Source organism: Equus caballus, chromosome 2 (assembly GCF_041296265.1).
Source record: "Equus caballus isolate H_3958 breed thoroughbred chromosome 2, TB-T2T, whole genome shotgun sequence".
NCBI lineage: Eukaryota > Metazoa > Chordata > Mammalia > Perissodactyla > Equidae > Equus > Equus caballus.
In genome coordinates, this window is record NC_091685.1 from 60,428,485 (window position 1) to 60,455,642 (window position 27,158).

Sequence of the window (27,158 nt, forward strand, 5' to 3'; positions counted from 1 at the left end):
GCATTGCCTAATAAAGCTGAAGAATAACAAAACCATCCTGCACCAAGCCATCTTAAATTCAAAATGTCTAGCATTCAATTATAAATTAGTTGATATATGGGAAAAGATGCCCCATAGTGAGGAGAAAAATTATTCAACAGAAATAAACCCATAAGTGACACATATGGTAGAATCTGTAGACAAACACATTGAAAGTTATTTGAACTATATTCCATATGTTAAAGGAGGTGGAAGAAAGATTTAGCTTGTAAAGAACATGAAAGATAGACTCAAGTCAAACTCTGTACATGAAAATTACAATCTCTGGGAAGGAAAATACGTTGAATGAGATTAATAGCATATTAGAGACTGCAAATGAAAAGATTAGCAAACTTGAAGATGTAGCATTCTCAATGAAATGGAGAGAAAAAAAGACTGAACAAGAATGAGCAGACAGTTGGTGAGCCAGGACGACTGCAGATGGCATAATATGCGTGTAATTAGAGTCCCCAAAGAAACGGAAAGATCAGAAGGAATAGAAAAAGTATTTGAAGAATAATGGCTGAAAATTTTCCCAATTTGATAAAGTTATAAGCCCACTGATCCTAAAGTGCAACAAATTCCCAGGGCAAGAAATAAGAATTATACGCAAAGACACATCATTGCTTAAAATCAATGATAAATGGCCTAAAAGGAGCCATAGAAAAGACACATGACATAAAGAAGAAATAGAATACAGTGCAGCAACATCTTTTAAAGATGTACTTAAGTACTTAGAGGAAAAACCAAAAGTGCCTGTCAATCTAGAGTTCTATATCCTGTGAAACTATCAAAACAAAGGTGAAATAAAGGCTTCTTCAGACATATGAAAGCTGAAAGAATTGATTACCATAGCAAGTTAGCATTAGAAGAAATGTTAAGGAATCCTTTAGTCAAAAGGAAGATGGTTCCAGATGGAAATCTGCATCTACACAAAGGAATGAAAAGCACTGTAAACACTAAATATGTGGGCAAATATAACAGACTTTTTTTTCTTATTATTAATCTCTGTAAAAGATAACTGTTCAAAGCAAGAGTAACAACAATGTATTGTTTGGTTTATAACCTCTGTAAGTAAAGTATACAACAAAAATGACGTGGGTAAAGGCTGGGAGGGCTTCTTGGGCTCCACACAGGGGTGTCAGTTAAAGATGTGCACGTGAAGCCTAAACCACCATAACACGACAACAGAGACGTGTGGGACACGGCTAACTCAGTGCTCAGAGGGAAATGTTTTATGATTAAGCCTTGTATTTCAAAATAAGAAACATCTCAAGTTAATGATCTCAACTTCTTACTTTAAGAAACTAGAAAAAGAAAAGAAGTTAAAGCCAAAGTAAGCAGAAGAAAGGAAGGAATAAAGATAAATGCAGAAATCAATGAAATGGGAAACGGAAAAACGATACAGAAACATCATTGAAATCAAAAGATTGTGCTTTACGAAATCAATATTTGTAAACTTCTTCCTGGACGGTGTCAAGATGGTGGTGTAGGCGGATTCTGAACTCACCTCCTCCCACAGACACGACAAATTTACAGCTTCTCTTGGGACAGTTACCCCTGAGACAGAACTGAAAACTGCATAAAAAGAACCCCTGCAACAAGGGACAGTCCTGACTGAGGTGGAAGACACAGAAATTCCCTTCTGGAGAGGGGAAAAAAACACCTTTGCGAGCCACAGAGCTTCACAGTCGTCCAGGAGCAATCCTAAGGTATGCAGCCTTCCCTGGAGGAGTCGGGGATCTGAGTAGGAGAGCTTTACCACTCTAAGCAGCTTTTGGACTCAGCACAACCGAGACGAGTGTCATAATATCTGGCTTTGCTGGCTATTAACAACGACTGGAAATACCTCCAGAAATACTATCAGATGTAAGAGAAAGAAAAGCCTGCTCTTAAAGGGCCCAAACACAAATTCACCTGTTTCAGAAAGCAATCTTAAATCACCAGTAAGAAAAGTGCACAGTCCTTTGGTGAAAAGAGACTCGTCTGGTAGGCTCATGGTGCATCTTGGTGAAAGGCGAGACCTCTCCAGGGACTGAGACATTGACGGCAGCCATTATTGTGACCTAGTACACGTATGCTCACACAGATGATGGCAGACGCCATTGGAGGTTCTTCCCCTGGCCTGTTATCCCAGAGGTCAGCCACACCTACTAGAACACTCATTTAATCCAGCTCAGCCAGGGCAGGCAGCCTGCCCTAGGGACTGGCCCCACCCAACAGCAAGCCTTCAGGTGACTTGTGGACCTGCATAGGCTGGGTGCCTGGAACCTCTGCAGCCAGGTGATTGGGTCCACCTCTGTGGGGCAAGGCCTGCAATGACAGAGTGTTTGGGGCCTCTACAGTGGGGCAGCTGGGTCCTCTTCAGTGGGTCTGGGCACGTGCCTGGGGCAGGACTGTGTTGATGGGTATGTGACCCTGTGGGTGGTGGGGCTTGTCAGCTGCAGCAGACTTGTGCTTCCCAAACAGCCACATAAGAGACCAGCTCCACCTTCCAAAACCTGAATCAATGGGGTGCTTCCATGCCTGGGACCAGCCCCACCCAACTACAATCCTGAGAGAGCTGACAACAGCCTTGCAGGCTGGAGGCCTACGACAATCTACCTGACAAAGAGTTCAAACAAAAAGTCATAAGAGTGCTCACTGATCTTGGGAGAAGAATGCATGAACTCAGTGAGAACTTCAACAAAGCACTGGAAAGTATAAAAAAGAAGCAATCAGAGATGAAGAATACAATCCTGGAAATGAAGAGTTCACTAGAGGGACTCAGTAGCAGAGCAGATGATACAGAACAACAGATCAGCAAGCTGGACGAAATACTAGAGGAAATCACCCACAGTGAACAGAGAAGAGTAAACTTCTCATCAGACTATTCAGGAAAAAAGGAGAGAATACTCAAATTAAAAATATGAGGAATGAGAGAAGTGACCTAACTATGTATTCTAATGGATATTAAAATGATAATAAAGGAATATTATGAAAAACTTTATAGCAATAAATCCAACAACTTGGATAAACTAGGCCCAGTTCCTGAAAGACACAAACTATCAAATCTCACTCACGAAGAAATAGATTACTTTGTTAGCCCCATTATCAACTAAAGAACTTTAGGTTGTAGTTAAAACTTTCCCACAAAGAAAACTGCATTGTACTAACGAATTCTACCAAATAGTTAAGGAAGGTGGAGTACTGATTCTGCATAGACTCTTCAAATCAAGTTGAGGAGGTAGGACTGCTTCTCAATTCATTCATGTCAGCTGTAACTTGATAGCATAACCAGACAGACATAAGAAAACTACAGTCCAGTATCCTCCTTAACATAATAATGTGTAAAAAGACAATATGTATTGACCAAGTGAGATTTGCCCAGAGGTGCAAAGTTGGTTTAATATTTGAAAAACAGTCTCTGTAATTTGCCATGTTAACAGACTTAAAAAACCATATTGTCGTCTCAGTAGATGCAGAAAAAGCATTTGACAAAATCCAGGATTCATTTCTGATAAAAACTGAGCAAACTGGTGATAAAAGAGAATCTCTGACAAATTTTATCTGTGAAAAACCGACAACTACCATCATGTTGGCTATTACATGGGAAAGAAAAGATCTGACATCTGTGTTTATATTGCAATTTTACCCTGAAGTTCCCTTGAATAATATTGTAATGTTAGGTTGTGTTTATTAATGAATTGTCTTATTTACTTTATAGGTGTTAGGACATGGCATTTTAAATAAACCAAAAAGTAACTTCTCAGTGGGTCTTTACGGCTACTTTCCCTTAAAGTTTTATATTTATTTTAGTAGATTGCAGTTAGTAGGCATGGTTTCATTATAGATGATTGGTAAATATTATGAAATGTATTTTTATATTCAGTATCTTTGACTTTTTTCCTTCATCTTTTATTGGTTTCCCATTTTTATACTTATTACAATTCTGCCTACAAAAATGAATCCTTATTTTCTTTTGGGCACATTATTTCTATGTTCACTGGATTTAAGGGTGCCTAATTTCTACTTGTCTTTGTTTAGGAAAACATAGAACCTCTTCCGGTGTCATTTGCAGTTCTGAGTCCTCTTAAGTCTTCCATCTCTGAGACTCTTTCAGGTAGTAACTTTGGTTTATCCCATAATCATAAATGTCATTTTCAGTATGTCTAATTATGAAACTTAATGTCCTTAATTTCTTTTTAAAATTTTATTTTTATTATAACCATATATACTTGGTTTTAAAAAACCAAATAGTATAGAAGAGCTTATAAGAAGTGTCTTATCCCTCCCTTTCCATTCCAAGTCTCACTCTTATCATCACCCACATGTAACGTCCTTAGATGGGGAGCCCCATTTTTTAAGTGACTGCAGCAATGGGGTTGCCCTCTCAGCTCTTAAGTATCAACAGTAAGCTCCTTGTCACAGTGTGCACAGTTGAAGCGATAATGGGTCATTCTTAAATATCAAAAATTATTTATCCACATTAACATGGCATCTTGGGCACCTGTACTTTCCAATGTTTCTGGCTTTTTTATGATCATGACAAGGCAACAAAGATCTCTCTGCAATTTCCTAACAAACTAGGCCTCGGCTGGTGAATGTCCTGGGAAAAGCACTTAGGATGTTTCTCACCTGGTCAGAATCCTTTCATAGCTTCTTTTTGGCTGTAGGGCACAAACCAAGCTTATTAGCACTGAATCCAAGACATAGTGTTAAGTTAAAGCTAAAATTTGAAGCATAGTGTATCTCATTCCAAAGCCTATGCTCTGTAACACATTATTCTGCCTTTTATTTATACCATTAAAAGTGATCAAATTAAAATTTTCCTGAACTGTGTAAAATTAAACTATTTTCACGATCGTCTTAATGTCCTTTATTGCAGTTTCATTGTACGAAGTGTAGCATGGAATAAATGGACATAGTGAAATATGGGTATTTATTGTAATGTGATTTAATCTGTTATCTTAGTAGGGTAATATGTTTTGCAATCAATTAGCAGACATTCGGTCTTGTCCAAAATGTCCATAAGACATTTGGTTCATGCCAAAACATCATTGAAATTTGATCTTGTCCAAAATGTTGGTCATTATGTTTGATCCATACCAAATGGTTTTGGATCAAAACCATTAATTGCCTCTTGGTAATTAATTATTTATGTTTAGATAGGAAATGATACTAACAGCAAAGATGGATATCCAAAAGAGTATCTGGTATGTCTGAAAGATGGTGGATCTTACAACTTTTTGTTAGCTATCCTAATTTTGCTTGTGTCTTCGTCATCAGGCCCTGATACCTTTAGCTCTTCAAATAACCACGAGAAAACATCCTCCTGTAAAGTTGGCAGAACAACACGGACCTCTAACAGAAGAAGCGTAAGTGTTCTTATCTGGCACAGTGTATTTGTTTTTAAATCTTGGTAATAGATTTTTTATGTTTTCTTGATCAAATGACTTATGGGTAAAATCTTGGTTTCGTCAGTGTCATTCAGAGTTAATACATTATCCTACGTAGTATGTAACCCAGGGTAATGATGTTTTCCGGATTTGGTTGAATTAATTCTCTTAGAAGAAAAATCCAATAAAACAAGATGCTTTCAGAGTTTCTGTTAATGTGGAGAGTAATATTTTTGAAAAGTTGGTTTGAGATCTATGTGGTTTTATGAATTTTATTGAGGTGCAAAGAGGAGAACAGTGGCATGTAATTAGCAGAACCAGAAAATGGCATAAATATAACCTTTTTTAAAACTATGTTTTTGTTTTGTTTTTTAACACCAGGTTTCAGGTGTTTTTGGTATAAACATGACTCCCGTTGAATGCATGTCTTGTTCTTTTATTAAATTTGACAAAATTGGATTTTCATCTATAGCATCATAATGCATAAACATACAGTATACTGTTATAGGGATTTTAGCAGATATTGTTGGATGATAAACCCAGAATTCAAACTTAGATGATCTAACAGTTCATGATGTTTTTTCCCCACAACCCAACAGCAGTTAGGGGCTAAATTATAGATGGTCAATAAATATTTGATGAATGAATAAATCAACTAATTCTTAAGTTGTTTTTTATTTCTTCCTTAAAATAATGGGGCAGAGTGCATATGCTTCTAGGTCTATGTTTGATAGATCAGAAATTAGCAATTACTGTTTCCCCCATTTGCGTTTAAGTTGGTTAAAATTCTTTTAATGGAATTTTCAGTTTAAGAGGAAATGTGATATAAAAAGGTAGGAGCAGCTTGGGAAGGAAATATATATATAATGTATATTAAAATGTAACTACTTGTGTTTTATGGATCCCTACTTTAAATTTCTTTATAGCAATTGCTTAGTTTTGCAGAAGAGAGTGTTGGCAGCTTATTTCATACAGAAGCTCAGCCTTGTAAAGAAAAGAAAATTAGTAGGAGGAAGTCACAAGGAAGCAAGTGCACAGACAGAGCACTTCCTAAAAAGAACCAGGTGAGTGTGTGTCTAAAGATATAATGAAGAGTAGAAGTGGTGTGTTTCTTTGTTGTATGGTTAGGAAAACATGGAAACAAAGTTTTTTCTAGTTAGCATCAGACCAAGAGTATTAAAATCATCCTGCCATGGAATAGAAAGGGCCATAAGAGATTATGTGCTCAACTCTCAATTACCTGAGGGCCAATTTTGCATCTTCGTTATTATGTTATGTACATCCAGCACAGTAGATTGTTGGCACTCAAATGTTAAATTTATTCTTATCTTTGAATCTAATGTAACCTCACTTTATTTGGGGAATTCCCTAATTTCTTGGACAGGGATGAGTGCATCATCTGCCACCTGTTTGACTTTGCTTCTGCCGGTGGCTGGATCACTTCCCTCTTTTTAAGGAAGAGTTTAGAAACTAGTTCTCAGTCTTCCGAACACTCCAAGGCCCATGCCAGCTCAGATGACATCACTGTCTGTTTATGGATTGCCCATCTTGCACCTTAACCCAGTTCCTGGTCCACACTACTTCAATAATCTGGACGGACCTTCCTCTGCCATACACTATAGCTTGTTAGTACCTAAGACCCTCCCACTTTTCATAACGTACGTTTCTGTGTCAACTCTGACCCCAGCCTCCTCTCTGTCAGCGTACTCACTCCCTTACTCAGGTACCTCTTCTAGTTCTGTTAATCTTCTGGCCCCTCTCGTTACTCGAAAGCTTTCAACTATCCCTTAATTTCCTCTTTCCTTGTTCATTCTGGACCACGTGAGCTGTTTTGAACAGCTCTTGTCAGTAATCTCAGTTCTTCATCCCTTTCATTCCACTTCAACTCTGGATCAATCTAACCATTATCTCTGTCCCGTGTAACGTTGCTACTGGAGAGACTTATACAGGGGCTACTACAAATTCATGTTTCACATGTTATCTGAAGTCTGGTCTCATTCTCCACCACTTCACCACTTCACTTTATTTCTCCCAGGTATTTAGAATCTTAGTGACTGAAATCCAGTGCATCCTTTGAGGTCTTGTTCTTACCATCTCAGCAGCACTGGATATAACTGAGAACACTCCTTTACAGTCTCTATTCAAGGTTCATTTTCTTCTGCCCTTTCTTAGATGTTTGTATTACCTACAGTTCTACTCTTTGCGCTTGTGGATTGTTTATTTTCTGGATGACTTTATATGTGGCGTGGTTGATGACTCCCAAATCTTCCTGGTCTATAAATATATGCTCAGCTGCCTATTAGACATCTTTTCCTAAAACCATCCTACATGTACCTCAAAAATCAACATTTCCAAAACTGTACTCATCCGTTTCACCCCAACACACACTCCCCCAAAACAGTAAACTTCTCTCCTGCTCCATGAAACAGAAACCGTTGCCTCTTGGTTTAACAATGGCACAAACATCCCCAAGTCAGCAAAGCCAGAGGAAACGAAGTTTTCCTGGTTTAGCACCTTTTTTAGGTCACTTACTCCTTCGAAAGATCCTTTTAATGAAAAAAATACACATAAATTTAAAAATATTCGTACAATATATATTATTACATTAGAAATTGGTTTTCTTTGTATATATTCTTTACAAAACACTGTTAGAGAAATGTACACCTATTTCTTTATATAAAATCAATAGCCAGAAAGTTCAAGAAAGGTTGAGTGTTACGTTTTGCTCTAACCTTTTACCAGGACCCCACTGAATCAAAATAATAGAGGTACTAGAAGGAATAGGCTTAGAATAGCAATGAGAAGAGGAAGGAAGTGAGGAGGGTTATTAAGCAACAGATGACAGTCTTCAATGAATTTCTGAAAGACAAAGCAGATGGGAGCATGTCGACAGATAAAAGATGTGGAAAGATTTACAGCCCAGAATGTGCTAGGAGGGAGCGGGAGAGGCGCTGGGAGCCAGCCTGCTTGTGGGAGTCTCAGGAGACTCTGGGTCCAGTATGGGCAGGTACAAGGGATGGTGAGAGTGAGCAGTGGTAGTGAAAAGCAGAGAGATTACTTGAAGTCCTATATATGACACAATTTGTACCAGTTAGCACCCCCCACCCCCCAGCTCAGAACAGATGTTGCCATCTAGGTTAAAGCCCTTATTCTGACATTTGGAAAGTCCCCCAGTCTTGACTCTTAGCTCTTGCTCTAAAGCGCAGCCTGCAGTCAGCACTCCCCATTCTGCCCTGCCCCACACAGAGCTCCTAGTAGAATTTCCATGGAGGAAAGAGGCTGAGCTGGAAAGCAGAGGAAACCCATACCAGTTTATCCAATCTTTTCTTAAATAAGAATCAGATAGCTGAGTAGAAACAAGAGCGTGAAAGATTAATATTAATAAGTTGAAAAAGAGAGAAAAGTTATTCAGGGAATGAAAGGAACCTTTACAAAAATATATATATACTCTGATATACTCAGATTTAAGAAAATATTGCTACATAAAACTAAGAAGGAGATGCTATGAAAAAGGAGCAGAGAAAAAATACTTGCAAAAAATGTAAAATCTGGTAGTTGGACTAGAGAATAAAATTAAGGAAAGTCCCCCAGATGGTGGAGCAAAAGAGAGACAGACTATACTAAGAGACGTGGAAGACCAGTCTAGGAGACTTCAGAGGAATCTCAGAATAAGAAAATAGAGTGGAAAGAAATTATCAAAATAAAAGAAGAGGATTTCCGAGAACTGAAGAAAGGAGTCTTTAAGTTAAAAGGGCCTCCTGAGTGTCTGGTACAGCGAAGACAGGCCGGGACTTGGACACATCAGTGTGACAGTGAACAACTAGGGTAATGAGAAGAGTAGACTTTTCCTTCCAGAAAACAAGAATCAGAGTGCTGTCAAGTTTAACAGCAGTCTATATGCTGAAAGATAATTCAACAGGACGTTTGAAGCTTTGAGGAGACTTAATTTCAGCCCAATATTCTACACCCAGCCAAACTGAATTAAATGTGAAAGATAAAATAAAGACATCAGACGCTCAAGGACTCTGAAAGTTTTCCCTTGCATATTACTGGAGGAGATACTCCAGCAAAATGAGGAAGTGAGCTTGAGAATTCAGGACCTGGTGGACCTCATGATACGGGAGGGCAGTCCAGGGGAAATCTCTGGTCGTCATGTTCAGGCAGCCTCGAAGAGCAGCCGGTCCAAACTTGAGGGAGAGGGAAGGATGCTCCAGGGAGAAGGTCTCTGGAGGGAAAAGCACAAAGACCTGTGACTGAGAAAATGGAAGGTGTGCCATGTAAGAAGGAAAAGAAAGGTAATTATATACCATTTCAAATAAAAGTCTGTAGGCAGAAGTTCTGGAGCAAATATGAAGCCAACTTTAGTGTGATTTCAAGCAATAATGGAGTGTAAGGAAAAGTATATTTTATAGTGCTAAGAATCATCTACAGGGGGCGCCCAAGGAAAGGAAAGAAGATGAGCTCTGTCCTTGGCAGAGCAGGGAAAAATGTTTACACAGTCATAACCAGGTGAATGCTGTGTATTTTCAAACAAGGGCAAAGCTTCAGCAACTTGGTTGTTGTGCAAGACGATCTAAACGTGGCTAACAGCAGCAGGTGAAACATGGGTAGGAAAGGTGGAGGTGAGGTGTTAGCACTGACAGTATAGTGGTGGAGAGTGCAGCTCTAGAGCCAGACAACCTGGGTTTGAGATCCTGGCTTGACAACTTCCTGGCAGTGAAGTGGTGGGCAGATTCTTGACTCCTCTATTTGTTTCAAAATGGAGGTAGTAATGGTATTTATTTTATAAGCTTGTAGTGAATATTAAATGAGTTAATACGTGTAAAATGCTTAGAACAATGCCTGGCCATAGTAAGCACAGTGGCTGTTATTATAACTATCATCTTACAAATAAGGGGTTCAAGATATATTTTAAAAGTTAGTGAAAAGAAGTGCAAATGTAAATTCAAAGGTAACCAATAGAAGAACCAAAACTAACGTCGGGAGGAGGAAGGTTTAGTTGAAGTGAGCAATAGGCTCCTCTTTCTTGGCAGGAGTTAGTAGAGATCTTCACTGTATTGGATACTTGAAATTTGCTAAGAGAGTAGATCTTAATTGTTCCCACCACAAGCACAGAACGATAACTGATAACTATATGAGGTGATGGATGTGTTTATTAACTTGATTGTGATAATCATTTCACAATGTATATATGTATATTAAATCATTGTGTTGTACACCTTTAAAAAATCACATTGTACAACCTAAATTTTTACAGTTTTTATTTGTCAATCATACCTCATTAAAGCTGGAAAAAATTTGAAAATAAATAAAATTGCTAACCTGGAGTAGCATTAGAATTCATAAGTGAATTCCTTTATATCCTAGAAATAGAGAAATTTTAGGACTCACAAACCAGAAATAGTGAAGTCAAAGATCGGTAAATTTCACTCTATTTGACCCACACAATGTGGAGCATGCATGGGGAAAAAACTCCATAGAATATTTAAAAGACAAAGGACAAACTTGGAAGAGTATTTGCAGTTCATATCAAACCCAAAGGATTAATATCACTAATATTTCAAGAGCTTCTAAATTGAGTAAAAAATGAACAACTATAGAAATATCTCCGAGGGGCTGGCCCCGTGGCCGAGTGGTTAAGTTTGCACGCTCCGCTGCAGGCGGCCCAGTGTTTCGTTGGTTCGAGTCCTGGGCGCGGACATGGCACTGCTCATCAGACCACGCTGAGGCAGCGTCCTACATGCCACAAGTAGAAGGACCCACAACGAAGAATATACAACTATGTACCGGGGGGCTTTGGGGAGAAAAAGGAAAAAAATAAAATCTTTAAAGAAAAAAAAAGAAATATCTTCGAGATAGTTTTAAAAGTTCACAAAATTGAGATGAAAATGGCCCTTAAATATATGAAAAAATGTTCAGACTTGCTCATCATCATGAGAGAACTGCAGCTCTGGCATGCATCGGGATACCATTTCTTACCATTTTAGATGAGCAAAAATCCAGAGGGTGACAGCATGCTCTGTTGGTGAGGCTGGAGGGTAAACAGGCGTGCTCATACATTTCCTAGAAATGCAGATTTCCTTGGAGGGCAATTTGGCAATATCAAACCAAGTTAAATGTTCATTTACCTTTTCACCTAGCAGTCTCATTTCTAGGAATCCATCGCAGATATCCAGTGACAGAAATACAAGAAGGTATATGTACAAAGTTATTTATTGCAGCACTCTTTGTAATGCAAAAGAATAAAAAAAACTAAACATCTGTCAACATGAGATGGGTTGAGTAACCTCTGGTGTAGTCACAAAGTGAGTATTTTGTAGCTATAGAAAAATTCCAAATACTGCCATGGAATGATGCCAAGATGTATTTACTGTTAAGTGAAGAAAAACAACTTGTAAAATGATGTATGTAGTGAGCTCCCTGTCCTGCTATGGGATGAATTGTGTTCCCTCAGAATTCCTATGTTGAAGCCCTAACCCCAAGCCCCTCAGAATGTGACTCTAGGGGCGGCTCTGTGGCCAAGTGGTTAAGTTCATGTGCTACGCTTCTATAGCCCAGGGTTTCACCAGTTTGGATCCTGGCGTGGACGTGGCACCGCTCATCAAGCCATGCTGAGGCGATGTCCCACACAGCACAACCAGAGGCACTCACAACTAGAATATACAGCTGTGTCCTGGGGGGCTTTTGGGAGAAGAAAAAAAAAGATGATTTGCAACAGATGTTAGCTCAGGTGCCAATCTTAAAAAAAAAAGAAAGTATGTGACTGTATTTGGAGATAGGGCCTTTTAAGAAGTGATTAAGTTAAATTGAGGCTGTTAGGATGGTTCCGAATCCAGTCCAACTGGTGTCCTTTAAAGAGGAAATTTGGACAAGAAGTCTGAGACACCAGGGTGCACACACACAGGGAGAAGACCTTGTGAAGAGGCAGCAGGAAGGCAACCATCTGTACACCAAGAAGAGAGTCCTCGGAGGAGACCAACGGACCGACCTTGATCTTGGACTTCCAGACTCCAGAAAATATATGTTTAAACCACTCAATCTGTGGTCTTTTGTTATGGCAGTTAATACGGGAAATGAATGGATTACCGTTTATCTAAGAAAGTAGGGAACATTAAAAAATAATATATGTATATATGTGTATACACACACATATAAACAAAGTCTTTTCATTAAAAAAAAGCGCAAGGGTAAGCCGAAGACAAATAAAAGTTGGCTGCATATAGGAAGGGGGACACAGGAGGGAATAGGAAGGAAGGAAAGCTAGACTTCCGTGAACATGTTTTTTACTTTGACTTTGTGTAAATGCTTTACAGTCATGTACAGCATAATGACAGTTTGCTCAAGGTCAGCGGCGACTGCACGTGCAGCAGTGGTCCCCTAAGATGAGTACCATGCAGCCTGGGTATGTAGCAGGCTGTCCTATCTAGGTCTGTGTCAGGGCACTTTATGTTGTTCATGTGACGAAATCACCCGATGCATTTCTCAGGCTGTATCCCTGTTGTTAAGCGACACACGACTTGTACCTGACTATGAAACAAATTGAACTTCAGAAAGAGATAATAATCTCTAAAAATTGAAAACAAAGTGAAACAAATTAATCTAACTATATATGAACTTTGTGGCTTAACCTCACAAAGAATTTTTTCAAACCTATAAATTTGAAAAATCCTGATGAGATGTATCCTAAGCACAAACATAACTGCAAAGAAAGCTTACCCAGTGGGAAGCATCATCCTGATAGAGGAATTCAGTCTACAATAAAGAAAATAGGGGTTTTTTGGGTATTTTTTTTAATGTCATTAGGAATCAAGACTTTTCACTATGAGACAGAAAGTAAAATGTAAGATCAAATTGAAACCTTGTGAGAATGAATTGGAATTGGAAATGTCTGTATGAACTTATGTTTTTCCCTTTAAAATAATTCTCTAACTCAGCCAATAAGGCTTAGAAGCGGTGAGCATCCCTGGTACCCACACTGCTGTCTTAAATGCCATTTCCAACTAAAAAGGATCAGGGTTCCTTAGTGAAATGGCTGCTTTCAGGTTTATAGCAGCAAATGTAGAAAATGAGCCTGGGTCTGTATCGGTGTGCAAGGAAGGAAGCTTAAGAAACTACTGGGGCTGTGTAAAGGACACAAGACCATCTTGACAGGGCCACCACTGCCCCAAATGTGGGACACTGTGTCCATCAGAAATAATGATTGCAGTGGATTGAAGCACAAATTTCAGATATGAAAAAATACTTCAGTTCATGATCATTAAAAACAGTAAAAACTTAAAGGTCACCTTAGAAGCTGTCTAGGACACCAACTCATTTTTCTGAAAACTGGAAAATAAAGTTTGAGCTCTATTTCAGGTAAACAAATTGATAAGGGAAAGTTCTTAATGGAAGAATTTCTGCTAATAGGTGAAAAAGGCATGTTCCTGAAAGCTGTTGAATGTTAGGTAGAAGGCTGATGGGGAGGCGTAATGGGTGGGTCAGACTGAACAGCTGAGTCCCCGGTCAATCATAATGTCACAGAAGGAGAGAATATGCAATAAGTGAGTCTGCAACCACCCATGAAGTACTCTTTCCACAAAGTGAAAGCTGTATCTAATCAAGCCTAGAAATAATGACCAGTTTATATGAAGTGCAGGGGACAGAGGAAAATAAAGACACACAATGGTGGCAGCCAACCAAGTCCAGAGTTTGGCTAATCGTACATGAAAGATGCCTCCGTTTATTCACCAAATAAGTGGCAAAGGGAAAAAGAAGGAACCACAGATTAAAAGAGATCAATCAACGAAGTGGATTGTATGGAGACCTTATTGGGATCTTTGAACAATTACAAAAAGACATTTATGGACCAATTGGAGAAATTTGATCTCTGATGAAATATTAGGGAAAATTGCTGTCATTCTGGTTTTTTGGTTTTAAATTTTTTATTTTGAGATCATTTTAGAAACGCATGCTGTTGTAAGAAGAATTAGAGTGATCCCAGTGCCCTTTCCCCCGTTTCCCCCAGTGCTGACTATTGTATAATATCACAGTAGTACAGGATCAATATACAGTCAGGATGCAGAACATGTCCAGTGCCACAAGGATCTCACTCGTTGCCCTTTTGGGTCTACGTGCACTTCCTACCCCAACCCCAACTTAACCCCTGGCAGCCACTAATCTCTTCTCCATGTCTTTAATCTTGTCACTTCAAGATGGAAATCACACACATTTCACATGGAATCACACACTGTGTAACCTGGGACTGGCTTTTTTCACTCAGCATAATTCTCTGGAGATTTGTCCAGGTTGTTGTGTGTATCAATAGTTAGTTCCTTTTATTGCTGAGTAGTACTTGTAATTGTTATAAAAATAGGTAATCACTTTGCAGTATATACATATATCAAAGCATTATGTTGTATACCTTAAACTTATACTATGTTATATGTCAGTTATGTCTCAATAAAGCTGGGGGGAAAACTCTATTGTAAAAGAGGATAAGATACTGTGCCAGGTAATAGAATGTTTCACTTTATTGTGGGGGAAAAACACCCTCATCTTTTAGAGATACTGTAGGATTTTCAGATGAAATGATTTAATGTCAGATTTGCTTTAAAATAATCTGAAGGAAGAGGATAATAAACTTCTGTATGTTCTTCATATATGTTAGCAGTTGTTGAAGCTAGATGATGGGTACATGGGGTTCAATATACTATTTTGTCTCCCTTGGGGCGTTTGAAATTTTTTATTATAAGAAGTTAAAAATATAGCAATATGAGCTCCTTATTTCGAGAGATGGAGCTAGCTACGAGAACTGAAAAATGGAGCCCATAAGTAAACAAACAGAGGGGTAGGGAAGTGTCTGCTTTCCAGTGGACATAGGCTTCCCCGGACAACTTGATTCCTTGCCCTGGGCATGAACTGTCTTTAAACAATTTTAAAGCTACTCTCAGAAAACAAGTTGGATAAGTCTTAATTGTGCAAATAATCTAAAATAAAACAAAAGATGAGTGTTTACTTCTGTTCTGTGACCTCCTTTACTGTATGAGCAGACATGTCGGTGATTCTGGAGTAAATGGAGTCACTTTAGGATACCTTCAGTTGTCCTTTGTACCAAGTCATTAACCAGCCTCCCCATTTCTAGGTCACATGGCTTCCCTAGGATTCCAGTCACACGAGGCTTCTGTTGTTTATTACAGTATACGCCGGGCTTTTGGATTGTAGTAAATTCAAATTTTGATAAAAATTGAATGAGATGAAACCTTCTTATGGGTTAGAGAAGCACAGTTAGATTTATTTCCATGACAGACCACAGGTGCTTTAAGCTTTCGTCTTTTCTTTTTGTTCTGAGTGGTACATGTCTATTGGCCCATGACCTTGAAAAAACAGAATGTTAGTCTTTTATCATGTTTAGTACAGTTTATGAAGTTTGGCTGTACTGGTTTCTTTTTTTACATTCATCCGTTCGATAGTTAATGTTCGTTGAGAAGCCACTGTGTGCCAAGAGCTGTTGTAGGTGCTGGAGACGTTTTATATAATAAAGATTTCCAAAATCCTGCTGAAAGGGGATTTTCTTTGCCTATGAATCCGAAAGTATTCTAGAGAATACAACCTGATTATATTCACTGTAGTGTATTAACTGACTGTAGGGCTTATGTCACAGAGTAATACTAAGCATAATTTGATCCTAAAAATATTCTTCCCCATATCAGTTCTCAGAGTAGTAGAAGGAATGAAAGAACAGAACAGCTAACACACAGCTCTTACTGTGGGGCCAGACCTTCTCTTAGCCATTTCACACGTTACCTTACTTAATACTCATCACAGCTCTCTGCTGTGTGCTGTTGTGATTGCTGTTTTGCAGATGAGGAGAATGAGATGCAGAGATGAGGTAACTTATCTAAGATTATAAGTCAGGATTTGAACCAAAGGCCTCTGGCATTAGAGGCCAGTGTTTCTTTTGTAACTCATCTATGGAGCCCAAATGAAGATTTTTCTTGGCTCCCACTTCCATTGACCAAGCTAGCATCTCCCCAACTGTTCCATAGAATGTCAACAGATGTTCCATGAAAAAAATGTTTCATGAAAAAATATTTAACCCAGCATTTTCCTAATGTTCATGCAGATTATTTATACTGAGGAATTCTCAGAGTTTGATGTTAAATTTATGTTGTAAATCACCAAGAGAAGCATTTATCTTGTACAGTTCTAAAATTATTTTTCCATGGAATGTTTTGTTTTTATAGGATATCTATAGATATTTCAAGGAACATGCAGTTCTGTGACATTTTTGTACTCTTGAATGTCATCCACTCTGTCATACCATTGGTCTCTCTGCTGTCACCCTAACGCTCGTCCTCAAGTGTGAAATCGACTGTGCTTGCTCCTGAAGCACCCAGCAAGCCCTCTGTGCTTTCAGGCTCGTGCTCACTGCATCAAAGGCCCTGTGTGCTTTGTTAGCTGCTTCTGCTGCTTCTCCGTGGGTCCACCCACCGTCTTCCACTACTTGCGCCTCTTCCTCTGTGCTGTGCTGCCTCACTTAGAGCGTTGCCTGTGCCATTCTCTTCTCTTTGAAAAGCCCTTCTGCACCACGCCCATAATCAACCAGAACAATTCTGACTTGTTTAAGATTTGACTTAGACATTACGTTTTCTGTGGAGCCTGTCTTGAAAACCTCCTGTAGGCCAGGTACCCGTCTTAGTCCACGTAGCGTCTCTCATGGTATGTCCGTATCACAGTTACTTGCCCTTAGACGGTGAGCTCCCTGAAGAGCACATCCCGTCTGTTTTTATGTCTCATACCTAGCAAGTTATTACCTGCACATAGCAATTTCTCAATAAATATTTGAATGGACTCCACTTTCTGGAAACATTAATTGTTAAAAATGTGTTCCTTATGTTGGCCTAAAGTCTGATTGTCTCCAATATTATCACATTGAATATGTTTCATTCTCTTTCCTCATAATAATCTATTATTTCAATATAGTTTTTGAGTTTCCCTCAAGTCTTTACCACATGAAACTTCTTTAAATTTAACATAGAGTGTTAGTTCTCAGTTACTGATACGGCAATAGTAGAATACTGCGTTCCAGGTATTAAAGAATTTAATATTGCATTTGAGATATTATTAAAGCAGTTTTAATTTTTATAGAAACCCACCTATTTTCCGTCAATTATTACCAAACCTTTGTCTCTCATCTTCTATTGGTGCTTTCCATTTTATTTTGACCTAGTCATTTTAATCTTGATTAAATCCTCTGTTGTGTGAAGCAGGTCAGCTAGCTTTGTGTTATCTTCAAATTTTACACACACACTTGTTTCTTCATCTAGATCTGTGAACAGAAACAGTCCCCTGAAGCTTCCGGCAGATAACACATTCCAGGTTAATCCTGAGTCATCCTAAGTGCATCCTAGTTAGTGATATCTCATGTCTCAAGTCTGTCCAGCTCTACAGCATCTAATCTGTTTTTCACTTATCCAGAACTTGTTTTGGCAAACACTTTGTAGAAATATAGACCATTACCCTACAATTTGTAAATCGAGTTCTACCTCATATTTGATTTGACTGTAAGCTACCTAGCCCCCTACTCCTGAGTCAAATTTCTAAAATTTTATGGAATAACTGGTCTTAAGTTTTTCTGTAAAAATTAGTTAAAGGATCAAAGTCATACATGGTGCTACATCTTTCTCAATTACAGTGTTTTAATACATTTTCTCAGGTTGTAAAAAGTTGCAGAAAGAAGAAAGGAAAGGGAAAGAAAAGCGTTCAGAAGTCTTTATATGGGGAAAGAGAGATTGCCTCTAAGAGGCCGCTCCTAAGTCCTATTCCAGAGCTGCCTGAGGCCTCGGAGATGCCACCTTCGGTTCCAGGCGTCCGGAGGACGTGCCCAGGTACCTGTCCTTTTCCTCTGCTGTGCGTCGTGTCTCTTCTCTTTACCCTCTTTGTTGCGATTTCACTCTCTTTTTTCTCTTTTTCCCATTCACTGTGTTAAGAGAACATAAATAAAGAGTAGCCACTTTTCCTCCCGTGGCCGTGAGGATTTGGAGTGAAGGAGCAGTGGTTTGTAACTTTTAGGCCACCTAGACCCTTTTCAGAATCTGATGGAGGCTCTGGATCCTCCCCACAGAGAAACTCTCACACAAGCTATTGCATATAATTTTAGGGGAAATAATTTTCTTCCATCCTGTTTCTTTTTGCTTTTTAAAGCATTTTGTTAAAGTAAAATGAATTCTGTATGGTGGTGTGGTCCATCATTAAAAGTGAACAAGCTGATGGCTCAGTAATAGATATATCTTCTATGAATTAAGGACAAAAATTAAAAAAAAAACAAAATTGCCCTGTCATGTTTTGGTAGATTTGGCACTACTAAGCATCTTCTAGAAATAGCATTTATAAATTGAATTTGATACCTTGATAATTTCTTTTAAAAGAGAAAGTTGGTTGATATCCTTGTTAGATAAAAATTGGATTGAAGTTGCATCTGGTTTGTAATGCCTGAGTTTTAAATTGACTAAATCATGCTGAAAATAATCAGTATGTGTTCATTTGGTGTGTCAATTTTGTATAGAATCATTTAAAAAATAGCTGCCTTTGTCAGTCATCAAATATTTATAGCTCACATTCCATTTGCAACATACTGTATTGGATTTCCAGTGGATTCAAGGATGAATGTGGTACATGCCACTGTAGACTCAGCTTCTGCCTGCTTCTTCACTTCAGGAAAGCACCAAAGTTGAAGCACACACACAACTCTGCATAGCCATGCGCACGCCCCTCCAGCAGGGTGGCGCTCTCCTCCCGCCTTGTCATGTGGGACGTCTTGGGACAGGGGTCGGCCACCCCTCCTCATTTGAATCTGGCCCAGTGCTGCTTATCCTTTCAGATTTAGCTGGGCTGGCTGCCTGTCCAGGAAAACGCTTTGTTCAAATAACACCTTCACTACCTGGTTTATAATGATCTCTCCAACTCCTTCCCCTACAAATTGCAGTCCCCTTGAGACTGGAAACGAAGCCTGATTTTCATTAAGTCCCCAGTTCCTAAGAGTTTTTCCAAAGATGTGGAAGCGATAACTGTTAGTCTGTATTTTCCATCTTGCATCTCATTAGAGAATTTCTTTTTAAAAATACCTGAATCGTTTTTTGTCTGTAACCAATGGTATCATCTGCTCCAAGAGTTTAAAGCGGTTTCCTTCCTCTCTATCTTTCTCTCTTCCTGCCTCCATCCCTTCCCCCTGCCTGCCTTCTCTAATATGTTAATTTCATGGAAAATACATAAATATCAATTTTTAAAGTTGTATAAAAAGCCCAACTGACGGATAGTTGGTTGGCACTTCGTGGACCGATTCTACCCTGTGTTAATCTCTAGCTTTACGTGACATGATTTTAAGTATCCAAATCATGGATATCTATACCTTTTCAAACCGGAAACACTGTTTTTCAGATTTTTGGCTCAGCTTATGTTTTGTATATCTTCCAGTTTTTATTTTGTTTAAAATAATTTTTATACTCATTTAGCCAGTTTAAAACTTTATTATCTGAGATAACAAGAGAGGCGGCCTCTAACAGGACTGAGATTTATTCATAAAGCCTGGATTCATTTAGGCTGTCTCTCAAACCAATTTTAAAAACCTTGATGATGGGCTGGCCCTGTGGCTGAGTGGTTAAGTTGGCAGTCCAGGGTTTCGCTGGTTCGGATCCTGGGTGCGGACGTGGCACTGCTCCTCAGGCCACCCTGAGGCGGCGTCCCACATGCCGCAACTAGAAGGACCCACAATGAAAATCTACAACTAGGTACTGGGGGGATTTGGGGAGAAAAAAGCCGGGGGGTGGGAAGATTGACAACAGTTGTTAGCTCAGGTGCCAATCTTTAAAAAATACTTCAATGATGCTTTTTCACCTGTGATGTGACACAGTGTGCCCAAAACACAGGCTATGCTACGCTGGCATATCTTCCTGTAGGATGAATTTTAGAGATTGAGGTGGAAGGGGGAGATTTTTAGAATATGAAACAAACTTGGCTTTATTTGAGAGTACAGTGCAGTTAATACTAATTTTTTAACACAGGGCATAAGACCCCGAGTGTCTTCAGGAAGTACCTTTATAGCTAAGTCCTCAAATCTCGCAGAATTCTAAGTTTTGTCTCCACTATTTCAGGGGAGATGTTGACAGAAGAGTTTCAGAACCATGATGTTGCCCATTTTCAGTAATTCATTTTTAGGGAAATGGAAAATGCCTCATGCTCATTCACCTTGTAGTGTGGAAAGTACATTAGAATAGAGGAAGCGATTTAGGACTCAGCTCTCATTTTCATGGTCTGAGGTTATGTGCTTTATTAATTCACACATTAAATGCATATTTTCTTAACCCACGGGTTGGGGAAGAGCTAAAAGAGAAAGAGGACAGATGTGGGCAAGTTCAGTGTAGCATTTGTAGGTCTTGTGAGTTTTGAAAGCTTAAAACACAACACAATATGGCACCTGTTTGATTTGGTAAGTTTATTTCCGTTGTTGCTTTTTAATTAGACTTAAACTTATTTACATGCCCATAGATGATTTCAACTCAAATGGTGAACTTGAAGAAGTGAAGCTTTCTGAAAGAAAGAATCTTTTGCCTCAGAACCCAGAAGATTTCCAGATGAATCAGGGCTTTAATAAAAACAGTGTGTCTGAATTCTGCAGCTCTTACATAAAAAGTTCCTCGTTGCTTGTTAATGCTACTTTTGATCAAGATTCAGATATAAATACTACAGAAATTAATGAAAATAAAAACACTTCAAAAGCAGAAATAAAGTTGGAAAGTGAAAATGAACTAAAACCTGAGACTGAGAATGAAAACAGTCTTGTTTCTTGTGGTTCTGTGACTGAAAAACCAGTTCTATCAGATAATCCAAAGCATGATTTTATCCTGCAGTCCCAAGAGTGTTTTTCTGCTTCTGGTCAAAATGTGGAAAACCCTTTTCAAATCTTTAACATTTCAGAAGATAGAAAGTGTGAAAGACCGGATGATTTCCTAGTAGCTACTGAAGGAAAACTGCAGACCAAGCATTTAATGTGTGACTCACAAAAAGAATGTGATTGTTCAGAAGATGTCTTAATTGACAGTATAAAAGAAAGTAAAAATCCAAGTGAGGACTTGGGAAGAAACTCCGCAGAAAATAGTGATATGCGTTGTAGAGAAAGGAAGCAGAGAAGGCGCTCCATGTGCTGTTCCGATGGTCAGAGCTTACATCTGGAAACAAGTGGAAGTCACAAACTTTCCGACAGGGTGAGCAGCTCTGCAGAGGTTAGTTTAGGAGATTCTGAACTGTATAAAGATTTATCTGAGTCCATAGAGCAAACCTTTCAGAGAGGAAGTAGTGAAGCAAAAGTAAGACGCAGCACAAGGCTACGCAAGGATGTGGAAAATGAAGGGCTTGTGTGGATTTCACTTGCATTTCCTTCCGCTTCCTGGACCTCCCAGAGAACCAAAAGGAGAACAATATGTACAGTTGACGACAGAGGATTTGAAAGTGTGTCCCCCAGAAAAGAAACTGTGTCCTCCAGACAGAAACCGTGTACGCTGCCCTCCACGTCAGCTCAAGAAAACAGCGAGGGCCGTGCTGCCAGTTCTCACTTACCTGGGAAGAGGAGGAGGAGCTTTTGTACATCTGCGCTTGCAAATACTAAGAATGCTACTCAGTCAAAATGCTACAAAAGAAGATCCTTTCTCCACCAGAAGGGAGAAGGCTCTCTAAATGACTTTGAGAGAACGGGACATATCAGAGAACCAAAGCAATAACTGACATTTCCTGCAGAACATTTTGTAAGAGAGAAGGTAACCGTCCATGCTTAAAAGATTCTTTCATTCTACTTCCCATCCTTTGTTCAACTTCAGTGTTTTAAAAGTTTCGAATAAATAAAATCATTTGAGTTGAACCTACTTTTAAGTAGAAATAAGTGAATTTCTTCATTCAAAAAGAAAACATTCTATTAAATATGTTCCCCCCAAATGGTAAATCTTTTATTAGTATTTTGCTAAAAGGATTCTTTTTAGACCCACCAAATGTCTCAAGATTTATTTCGTGTTAGTACACATTTACCACTGAAAGTTTAGAGTCTGCTGTAAAAATGCATCTTTTAGAGTTGACGTGTTATATCTAGATGAGAACGGTTTTTTAAATGACAAATTAATAGAATTAATGTAAGCTTATGAAAATTAAAGGTAATGCAAGGTTGCAAAATGTTAAAATGGGGTAAGATGTATTTTTGTTTTAAAATACTGCAAAAAAAACCGTTAAAAAATTTAAACAGGAAAGATGGAAATTATAAAACTTTTCTCTTTGGGTTACAGTTAAGAGAAGCTTTAATGACTTACTTTGTCTCAAATGAAAATTTTATTTTAGTAGTTTAAAATCAAATATTAAGCGTGGAATTTTGGAAAATTCTTTCGATAACCAGAAGATTATAAATTTTTTTCCTTCAAGCACGATTCTTACATGCTTTGTGGGGTGGGAGATTGATTTTTGGTGACAATATGGCAATTTAGTTGAAGACTTATTTCCCAGATTATTCAAATTAGTCACAGGTAACTTGAGATTTAATTCATGGGTCTTAATAAAAAAAGTTTTAAATCCAGAAAATCACTCGAAGGGACCCTAGAAAATTAGATTACTAACATGAAGCATGATGGGAGGATACTGATTTCTTTTTTAACCTGGCATTTTCCAGCATTTCTAACTTTTTATTTCACAATATCAAGTACTGTCAGTTGTCTCACATTTTCTAGTTAAGCTTCAATATATTGTATCACTATTTTGGATAGCAGTTTGAAAATCTAAATTGCTATATATCTGGAATTTGTGAATATGCATAAATCATCGTATCATTAAACAATTGTCTTTGAAATCCTTTAAATCATTAAACTCTCCGTCTCGTGATGGCAGAAACATGTTAACAAATAGCGCTCTCTATAAATAACACCACGGGGAGGAAGGCCCCTGCTGAGCCGTCTCCCCTCCTCGGATGGAGACTATTTGTTACCTTCTTGGCACCAAGAGGTCTGGAACTCCTGCTGCTAGAGACTAATGTATTTCACATTAACACTCAGAGTGATCCCCAATTTCTCCTGCTAAAGGGTGGATTGTTTAAAAAGTTCTTTTATCTTTACACGTAAATTATTTATGGACTTTTTTTTCTCATTTATAGTTTGATGTGGTTGGCAAATCTCTGCAACTGAAAACAAACCAAAAAAAAAAAAAAAAGAACTTATTAATTTATGAAGCTTTTTGGTTTTGGTGATTTAAAAAGAAAAAACACTTTCAGAAACGTAAGGTGTTAGAGGGCTTTGTTTGATTTGTTATATTTCTCCTTCGTTTAACTTGAAGCCTAAAAATGTTTGTTCTTTTCTCCCCTTTTTGTTGTTTGATGATATATGATCTCAGTGTATTTGAATTGTAGGAATTTCACATGCTTTGTTTTATTTCTCAAAATGTGCTAATGGAGGATGAGGGAAACATTTTGATCTGTGACTTTTTGGCTTGATTTTTCAAATATATAATTGTCTCATTTTCTAACATTTACAGTTAGAAATATAAACACTTGTTTATACTTCTAGTTTATATTTATAGTTCTGTTGATTTCAAAATGTTTCAGTATAAATGTTTTGTTGATACTTGTAAATAACAAATAGGCAGTTTTCCTAAAAAGAACAGGTCTGAGAAATCAAAGGGTGGGCGTAATTTTGTCCACCGGCTCCTTTGTATCATAAGATCTGTGAAAAGTTCATGATTTCTGTATTTGATCATGCTTGATTGTTTGTAACTCTTTCTTTTCATTAATGGTTAAATCAAAAACTTGGCTTCAGGAGAGTTTTTTCTGTCTGCCTTATCTTTTTTCTACGGTAACCCTTGATATTTTGCCTTAGAAATGTCTTCTAGGTACTTTTCCTGCCCCTGTAGATTCTCGTTTGTTCCAGAAGATGGCAGCATGACATCTGAAGTTTTTCATCCCATACGCTTTACTTAAAGCCAAGGCAGCTCTTCACTGTTGCAGGGGGTTCTTCCTTTTAACTTTTATTTTTACTCATTTTTTTTTTTTATTACAAAAGCAATATGTGTCTATTGAAAAAAGTAGAGAACTGTACAAAATTAAAAACTGTCTTCCCCTACCCCGTGCCATCATCCTGCAGCCACACTTTCCTCCCCACAGCTTTCTACGTGTAAACACTAACAACTGCGTACATCTTCCAGACCCTTGCCTGTGTAAATGCAGATATAGGTTGTGTTGTTTTCTAGTGGGATCACTACAGTGTGCCATTCTGCAACTGCATGTTTTTATTCAACAGAATATCATGAATATACTTCAGTATTTATTACGGAGAGCCCTAGTGCTACCTCAGTCTTTTTAACTCCTGCATAGAATATCTACAATTTAGTCAGCCATCTCCTTACTAGTTGCTACTTGTCTCTGGTTTTTTTGTTATTGAAAATTCTGCCACACTGGGCTTGTGTGAAAATGTCTGTAAGGTAAATTCCTTGAAATTAAAATTAAATGCTTATTCTACTTCTCTTCTATAGCTCTTACCTGGCAGAATCGCTCTGTAAGGACGCTGGCATCCTTACCTTCTTTCTGTCTCTCATGTTCGTCTCCTGCCACGTTGCTTCCGTTTTCCCTCACTGCCCCCAAAGGTACTTACTTTATGAACTGAGGGTGAGGCTTAGGCCTGACAATACATGGAGAAATGATTAACACTACCTGATTCATACTTTAGATTCAAAGAGCTTTTTTTTAAAGTCAGGTTTATTGAGGTGTAATTAACCTACAGTAGAGTTTACCCTTTTCCAGCATACAGTTTGAATTTGGGCCGTTCATACAGTCATGTGCCCATTACCACAGTCAGGTAACAGAGCGTTTCCATCACCCCAAAAGAAGTTTCCTTCTACCTCTTTGCAGTTAGTCCCCTCTTCCCCAGTCCCTGCCCCTTGCAACACATCTGATTTCTGTCCTTAGAGTTTTGCCTGTTTCAGAATGTCATATGAATGGGACCATACAGTATATATCTTTTTGTGTCTGCCTTTTTAAACTTAGTATAATGCTTTTGAGATTCATCCATGTTGCATGTTACAAATAGTTGATTCCTGTTTATTGCTAAGTGGTGCTCCATTTTATGGGTGTACCACAGTTTGTTTTTCCATTCACCAATTGATGGATATTTGGATTTTTTCTGTTTTTTGGCTATTACAAATAAAGATGCTATAAACATTCACATATGGATCTTTTTATAGACACATGTTTTCATTTATCTTGGGTAAATACCCAGGGGTGAGATTCCTGGGATGTATGATTGGGATATGTTTAACTTTTTAAGAAACTGCCAAGCTTTTCCATAGCGGCTGCACCATTTTGCATTCTCACCTACAACACATTGTTTTAGTTGCTCCACATTTTCACCAGCACCTGGTATTGTCAGTCTTTTTCATTTTAGGCATTCTAGTAGGTGTGTAGGAGTATCTCATTGTGGCTTTGATGTCTGTTTCCCTAATGACTAATGATGGTGGACATCTTTTCCTGTGCTGATTTGCTGTCCTTATGTCCTCTTTATTGAAGTGTCTATTCACATCTCTTGCCCCTGTTTCCTTTTGTTGTTATTGTTGTCTTATTGAATTGAAAGAGTTCTGTGTATATTTGGATACAAGTCCTTTGTTGGATATGTGTTTTGCAAGTTTTTTTCCAGTCTATGGCTTGTCTTTATTTTCTTAGCAGTGTCTTTTGAAGAGCAGATTTTAATTTTGATGTAATCTGACTTACCAGTTTTTTCTTTAATGGTTCATGCTTTTGTGTCATATCTAAGAAACCTTTGCCTAACTCAAGGACACAAAGATTTTCTCCTATGTTTTCTTCTAGAAGTTTTATAGTTTTAGTTCTCGGGTGTTAGATCCACTTTGAGTTAATTTTTCTATATTGCGTAAGGTGAGGGTGGTTTTGTTTGTTTTTTTCATGGAGACCATTCACCATTTGTTGAAAAGATTATGTACTCCTCATTGAATTATGGTGGCACTTTTATTGAAATCAATTGACCTTTTATGTGTAGGTCTATTTTTAGACTTTATTCTGTTCTATTGAACTAAATGTCTGTTCTTAAACCAACAACACACCATCTTGATTACTATACGACCTTTTTTTCTTTACTGTGACTCTTTATCATAGCTTATGTTTAAAGTTCTTTTTGTGAGGGAGGAGGCCAGTAGAAGCAAATGATTGACCAACCAATTCTATATAATTGTATAATTCTACAATTATACCCACAGCTGTATTACCATTTAGGGCAAAAAGTCAAGAATGAGCTATCAGAAGTATGGTAAGGAAGACACCTTCCCTGGGGTGGGTACCTATATATTCAGCCCAATCTTGTAGACTAGTTGGCTACAGTTCATGATTTAAAATTGTCACCCTGAGTCATTGTGAGATTTAGTCATTGAGAGAGAATTCTCTTTTTGAACACTCCAATAGATAGCAGTAAGAAAATGAACTGGGTTGAATTAAAATGAGGTTAAAAATTAAGTTTGCTAAATTATCTAGTATGTCTGAGTCATTTCATAAATTAAAGTTTTTATTATAGTTTGGATTAGTATAAAAATTGTCACTGTCATTACTTGGAAAGTAGCCCTCGCATTTGAGACGTATTTCTTAACACAGGAAAATTTCCCTGCAACACATTGTCCCAGGTAGGCAGATGGTAGATTCATTAACGTGTGTTAGGCATTAATTTCTCTTTGTGATCACTGCCTTCAAGATGCTCAGTTTTCTCTTCG

General features: G+C 38.1%; 1 protein-coding gene across 10 annotated transcripts in view; it reads left to right on the forward strand.

Annotated features, from left to right (window-relative positions):
• The window catches only part of CDCA2 (cell division cycle associated 2), a 48,995-nt gene extending 26,707 nt beyond the window's left edge, over nt 1-22,288 (forward strand). For all 10 annotated transcript variants that reach the window (XM_070256289.1, XM_023636182.2, XM_023636179.2 and 7 more), the window contains 5 exons: nt 4,045-4,120; nt 5,287-5,375; nt 6,323-6,460; nt 18,091-18,262; nt 20,919-22,288. In XM_070256289.1, coding sequence (XP_070112390.1) covers nt 4,045-4,120; nt 5,287-5,375; nt 6,323-6,460; nt 18,091-18,262; nt 20,919-22,147 — 1,704 coding nt within the window. In that variant the 3' untranslated portion in view covers nt 22,148-22,288. The remainder of the gene's footprint in view (nt 1-4,044; nt 4,121-5,286; nt 5,376-6,322; nt 6,461-18,090; nt 18,263-20,918) is intronic.
• The last annotated feature ends 4,870 nt before the right edge of the window (nt 22,289-27,158 follow it).